At 42.6% G+C, this 6537-nt stretch overlaps 1 protein-coding gene and 1 long non-coding RNA gene across 2 annotated transcripts in view; both read left to right on the top strand.

Moving 5' to 3' along the window:
- Positions 1-6537, top strand: part of LOC126384511 (uncharacterized) — a 490327-nt gene that overhangs the window by 338899 nt on the left and 144891 nt on the right. The window lies entirely within an intron of this gene.
- eif3i (eukaryotic translation initiation factor 3, subunit I) overlaps positions 528-6537 on the top strand; it is a 7932-nt gene continuing 1922 nt past the window's right edge. The window contains exons 1-8 of the mRNA XM_050035542.1: positions 528-664; positions 1114-1206; positions 1295-1382; positions 2834-2899; positions 3048-3197; positions 4935-5062; positions 5292-5402; positions 5518-5607. Coding sequence (XP_049891499.1) covers positions 662-664; positions 1114-1206; positions 1295-1382; positions 2834-2899; positions 3048-3197; positions 4935-5062; positions 5292-5402; positions 5518-5607 — 729 coding nt within the window. The 5' untranslated portion in view covers positions 528-661. The remainder of the gene's footprint in view (positions 665-1113; positions 1207-1294; positions 1383-2833; positions 2900-3047; positions 3198-4934; positions 5063-5291; positions 5403-5517; positions 5608-6537) is intronic.

The raw sequence follows: 6537 nt of genomic DNA, 5'->3' as shown, positions 1-6537 counted from the left end.
TTCATTTTAACCCACACCATGATCTTTTCCTGACCCTAACCAAGTGGTTTTTGTGCCTAAACCTAACCAGACCTTAACCACAGGGCATCATGATGATTTCGGAACAACGGGACTTCGGAACAATGGGTTTAATATGGTCGGAACAATGGGCTGTCGGACCAATGGGCAGACCCCGCTCCCCCTGTGGCTGAATGTTTTGTTTTTTCTAATTTTTGGTATGACTAAGTCATGGTATGGTATGCTGTACTCAATGGGTATGGACTAGTAAACTATATTTCTAGTTTGTTTATGCTGTTTTGCAGCAGTTTATTGTGTGCTTTACCATTAACTAATCCATTTAAATGTCATTAAAACACTTTCATTACCTCACTAATTAATATGAATATTTTATTTAAAAAAATTAGAGACTTTGAGATATTTGAAGGTAAAACAAAACTGAATGGACACAGTGTTGTGGTTGTTTCAGTAACTACCTACGACATGCTAGAGTGGAGGATCACCGTTAGAGGACGCGCTAACGCCATCTTGTTGTTCCCCGGAAGTGCGTCACCTTCCTCTTCCGCCGCGGCTCCGGCGCCTGTAACACGAGTGTTCATCTTTTCCCTCTTAACGTGAGGCGAAGTAAAGATACTGGACCGACTGGAAACACGTTGCTGACAAAATGGTGTGTATATTCCTCGGTGACGGTCTTGTATGAGTTATATGATTCCCAGAATAACGTTTATCCTCTTACTGAAACCGTTAGCTCCATTTTAGCTAGCATGTTTAGCTACCCGGGCTAACGTTAGCTTTCATATTAGCCGCCGCTAACATATGTGTTAGCCTCTGTTTGCGGCGTGATGTGGGCGATGCAGGGTGATTAACCGGCCTCTGACAGCAGGTGGAGCTGGACAGGTGTACCGTGTGTGTGGAGATTAATGAGTAAACTCAACATTAATATCAGGTTTGTCAGCACAGACCACAGCCTTAGTTGGGTTCCCTGCCAGGCAGCGCCATAACAATGAATGGAGTGAGCTGCTCAACTGAAGACTGTTTGTACCTCAAGTTGACAGATTAAAGTCTTTTCTAAATCATTCAGACTGTCCAGATACTGATGTACGCTGCTCCCCACAGAAACCCATCCTGCTCCAGGGCCATGAGAGGTCCATCACTCAAATCAAGTACAACAGAGAAGGAGACCTGCTCTTCTCTGTAGCCAAAGACACGGTGAGATCATAGTGATAAAATGTCATCATGTTATTCTACCTGCTTGTATGTTTGGCGTTAACTTGTATTGTTATGTGTCTCACTGTAGGTAGCCAACGTGTGGTACTCTGTCAATGGAGAGAGGCTTGGCACCTACAATGGACACACAGGAGCTGTGTGGTGTGTCGACTGTGACTGTATCCTTTATTGAGATGTACACTGTTGTTTTAACTTGAACATAGGGCTGAGTGATAGGGGCAAAAAAATTATATCTCGGTATTCACAGGCTAACTGGTGATACACGATGTACATATTTATTTTCTATGAAATGGGCCCCATGTTTAAAGTTGCAAGTCAAAGCAACATTTGAGATGTCACAAGCACTTTTATAAACACAGACTGTGATCAGATTAAAATGCAAAGACTGGGATTTTATTCCCTGTTTGAAAATAAACAGCTGCACAACGGAAAAATGATGTATAGAATAAATAAATAGAGCTGTTTTTGCACACAGCACTGGAGCTACAGAGGTTTAAAGGTTTGCAGCACAGGACATTAAAGTATAACATGATTATAAAAGGATCAAGTAGGTTTGAAACAATTAAAAATCTTTGTGGGCGGAGTTGAATGAATCTAGTTGTGGAAAATTCTTCAAATATTTTTATTTATTAAGCCTACTAATCTCAGTTATGCACAGAGCATCAACAGAGAGGCCGAGGGAGGGACGGAGACAGAAGCCCTTTTTAAACAGGAGTTGTGCAAATTTGCAGGAAAGCCCAATCAGTCTTTTTTCAGCATTGGCAGTATAAAAACAAAATCGGGGAGNTTTACAGTGTCTGTCAGGTTTGTGTTTCCCTCTTGCTACTAGCTGCTCATTCCTGCTGTTTCCTGTTTATCCACCGCCAGTGGCTCGCACGTGTGGCGTCATCAACAGCTCCTCCCACAAGTCTTCAACAGCCCCTCCAGTTGCAGAAGGCCGCCTTGGTCTGTTTAAACTAAAAGGGTTCCACCAATATGTCTACCCTACGAGACGGAAAAATGGGCACCTCGGATCAGCTCGCCAATCCGCCTCTGTGTGTCTAAACGCTCGCAGCTTGCCGGCAAAACAGCCCAACATTAGTGGAAAATGTGGCAGTGTGAAAGGGGCTAGAGACAGTCTCAGTGTCACAAAATAGACTACAACTACCAAGAAGAACGGTGATGCACTGTTATCCACCTCACACACAAAGTAGCAGCGCAGCGCTGGATTGCACGTGTGCTGAGGTCATTTCATTCATCTCACAGACGTGGGAGTGTGGTACATGCAACATATAGACCGATGTCACACTGCAGACTAACGAACAGACAGATTAAACAGAGGAGCAGCTTTGTGTCTCTCTGAGTGTTGATGGAGAACTTGTGAGTGAGTGAGGGGGGCGGAGCTGTGAAGAGAGTGTGACAGAGGAGAGATGAACACTGGTATGTGTCATGTAACACAACTTGACCCTATATCGATATAAACAGTGTTGTCTAAATTTATATCTTGCTTGAAAATATATCGATATATCGTTTGTAGTCGTATCGCCCAGCCATACTTGATCAGATGTAATGTTAGATCTCGTGAGCTTGGTGTCGTACATGTTGAGCTCCTTAACATGTCCACCCTCAGGGGACACTAAAAACGTATTGACGGGATCAGCAGACAACAGCTGTCGACTGTGGGACTGTGAGACAGGTATGTAAAAACAAGCTGCAGTCCAGGAATGAAATGTGTGTGTTTCTTGTTTCCCCGGTCAGTTAATTATAAGACTTACCAGATCAAGCTGTAGTTTGAGATTGTCGATCCACTCACCCTCCTGTCTCTGTCCCTGTGTGCCGCACAGGTAAACAGCTGGCCCTGCTCAACACCAACTCTGCTGTGCGAACGTGCGGCTTCGACTTCAGCGGCAACATCATCATGTTCTCCACAGACAAGCAGATGGGTTACCAGTGCTTCCTGAACTTCTTTGACCTGAGGGATCCACAGCAGATCGGTACACAGCACACGATACATGTAGACGTCAATTACTGCCACTTCCATTAGTTTACCAAGAAGTTGCTGATAAAAGAAACATGCCAAGAACCTCCAGGTTTTTTATTTGGGGTCTATAAGACCATTAAATATGCACTGTATGAATTTGACGTCAGTGTTAAACTTGTTAAATCACATACTGTCAAGCTACGATTGAACATTCCCCTTTTGTCATTGTGTGCCCTTTAGAATTAACTTGTGTTGCTTTGGTTTATAATATTAGGAGGAGAAGTTAGATACAGTGTTTATGGATGCAAATGCCTAGAAGATGATTGTAAATCAGTGCTGATCATCTTGTAAGTGTCAAATTATCGTTTTTTTGTATTGACAAAGTAAAAACACTACTTTTTAGAGCTGACCCCGACTAAGACTGTTCCTAGTGAACCAACAGTCCTCATCAGGGTCCATCAGTGGACCAACAGTCCTCATCAGGGTCCATCAGTGGACTAGTCTCCTGCATGTTTCTGATATGAATGTAATGATTAAATGATATATTTTGGTGGTTTGAGTTGAAGGTGTGAGAAAGAATAGTATCAGTAACATTGTTAACACTGTGCTACATTACAGAGAAATACAAACCGTACTAATGAACCTTCATTAATATAGGCCTATATTTTATCTCCAAGTGCACGTCACACACTGAGCGAGCCGCCTGTTAATGATGCTGTGGGCTAATGGGCATGTAGCTACTTCCATGTTTCAGATGATACGTCATGTTTGTAGTCGACCAATGAAGATGAGTTTACATATCACCTTGGGTTCGTCCTTCACCTTCTCAAAATGATCCCACACTTTGGATTTCCTGCCCGACATGTTATTAACTAGCCTGTGGAATAACCGCAGGTACCAGCCCTGGAAATGAACCTGACTCCTGTCTGACTGTTGAGTGTGGCCACTTCCTGTGTCTGTCCTTTCAAAGTAAAGTCACACATGGTCCAGTCATATAGGTTTGGATTTATTTTGACAAGGCGCTGCGCCTATTACTCCTGATAGAGTTTCAAGTTTTTTTATTTCTACGATTAAGCCACCAGTGAAATCTTACCGACTGATGACCTTTCTGGTTTTCTAACGTTTGGTCGACTATGAGGGGGGCAGCCCTACTTGTGATTGTGTCATGTTTGTAAAAAAAAAAAATACAATTTATTTTTAAGTGCAGTGAATTTCCAGCACAGAGCTTTTAATATTGAAGTGATGTTTCCTGCTGTAGAGTGAGCGACTAACGGACAGCTACTTAACAGAGACAGCAATCTAGCTTGACGACATGGCCAAACTCAAGTATGACGCTGGATGTATTAAACTGCATGGACCTTGAACTAATGACGAAGGAAAAATCTGGACCAGTTCGGAACCACTGATCTAGACCATCTTCCATTATTCACTGTCAGTGGAGCAGCTCCTTCATTCCCTATGACCTCACAAATTAGAGTTTTAGCACTTTAGTTTTTGGATTCAGCAGAGTTGTTCATGTTCACTAATATTTCTGGACCGTCTCAGACCACAGGGATAACGTGTGAATTTTAGTTTACCTTTAACTGAACATTTTCTGGTTCATCTGCTGACGCTCCGTTTGCCGTCACACAGAACTGATTCAAACTGTATTCACCTTTTGACAGTCGCCCTGTCTGAGAATATATTGATCAGCAGGACTATGTCTCCTCTCAGAGGTATGCTGAGTGAGTCTGTCCCTCTGTCTCTGCAGAGGACAACCAGCCGTACCTGTCAGTACCCTGCAGTGACCACAAGATCACCAGTGCTGTGTGGGGACCCCTGGGAGAGTTTGTCATCGCTGGTCACGAGAACGGAGAGTTCAACCAGTTCAGCGCCAAGGTTGGAGACACACACTCTTACAGGGAACATACGGGAATGTAATAAATGATCATGGATATTTAGCCCCAAACAATAAATAACCTAGAGTGGAGAACACCTTCTTAGTTTGCCTGTAAAGATGTCTAAACCTATCGCACTAACTGAAAATATAAATGTGAGATTTCAGACAAAGTTTGTCTTGAAGAGAATCTTTAAAGTGAAATGTTGTGATTGTGTTACCTGTGGGCAGTCTGGAGAGATCCTGAAGAAGGCCAAAGAGCACACCAAGCAGATCAACGACATCCAGACATCAGTGGATCTCACCATGTTCATCAGTGCCTCCAAGGACAACACAGCTAAGGTACAATGTCTGGGTCCTCTCCTGGTCGTTGCAGCTATAAACCAGACAGCATGTGAAGATTTGTGTCACCACACAGCCTGCTGTTTGATGTAACAGTTTGTCTTTTTCCTCTCAGCTGTTTGACTCCACTTCTCTGGATCACATCAAGACTTTTAAGACAGAGAGACCGGTCAACTCAGCTGCCATCTCCCCCATCATGGATCATGTAAGTGAAGGCTTGTGTAGTAACAACAAGTGGAGGCGCTGTATCCTACAACCAGACGACTTTTCAAGCAGGTTTACTGTCACGGACGAGTTTCCAACGTGGGACTAAAATCACGACAGTTGATCTCATGTGATCCTGACCGTTTGATGTAAAGTGGTCATAAAACTTGAACGAGTTGTCTGAAGCTGAATTTACATCTGTGCGTCAGCTCTATGCAGACCCTACGCCGCAGCCTACACTGTTGTGAGCATTTATATTTGTGCGGTGGTGTGTCTGTGTCACTCTGCAGTTACACCTCAAAAACACTAGTCGGCGGTGGAGGTTTATGTGAAGTGCTGTAAAGTTTAGTTGATTCAAAACACACATTAAACACACATTAAACATGGCTTAATAGAGACAGTTTCAAACACAAGTACACAAATCAGCTTCACTATAACTCGCAGCATTCACAGACAAACACTTGTCTTTATCTGGACACATTTTCCCCACAAATATTACATGCTAATGTTATTAGCACAAGCCTATGGCATTTTACATTGTTTAAATTAGCCTAGCAGCTAGCAGAGATTTCCTCTGCTCATATGAAGCCAGGATAAATCACACACACACTTAAAATGCTATTTTTGTGGAGGCTTTATTGTCTTCACAATTTATTGTTTCTTATCTGTGAAATTAAAGTAAATCAAAGCTTTGTTTCCACTGAGGGAAATGGAAATGGAAATTCCAACACTAATCTACACAAACAGTAGGGGTGTAACGGTACACAAAAATCACGGTTCGGTACGTACCTCGGTACACAAGTCATGGTTCGTTTTTTTTTTCGGTACAGTAATGAAAAAAATAGACAACTATTAAATATCTTTTACTTATTGGTAACCTTATTAAAACATACCACCACAGCAGTTAACTCTTTTTACACAATTGTTGAAT

Source organism: Epinephelus moara, chromosome 22, assembly GCF_006386435.1.
Source record: "Epinephelus moara isolate mb chromosome 22, YSFRI_EMoa_1.0, whole genome shotgun sequence".
NCBI classification, from domain to species: Eukaryota; Metazoa; Chordata; class Actinopteri; order Perciformes; family Serranidae; genus Epinephelus; species Epinephelus moara.
Note: the sequence above shows the minus strand (reverse complement) of the source record. Positions and strands in the feature narration are given on the sequence as shown.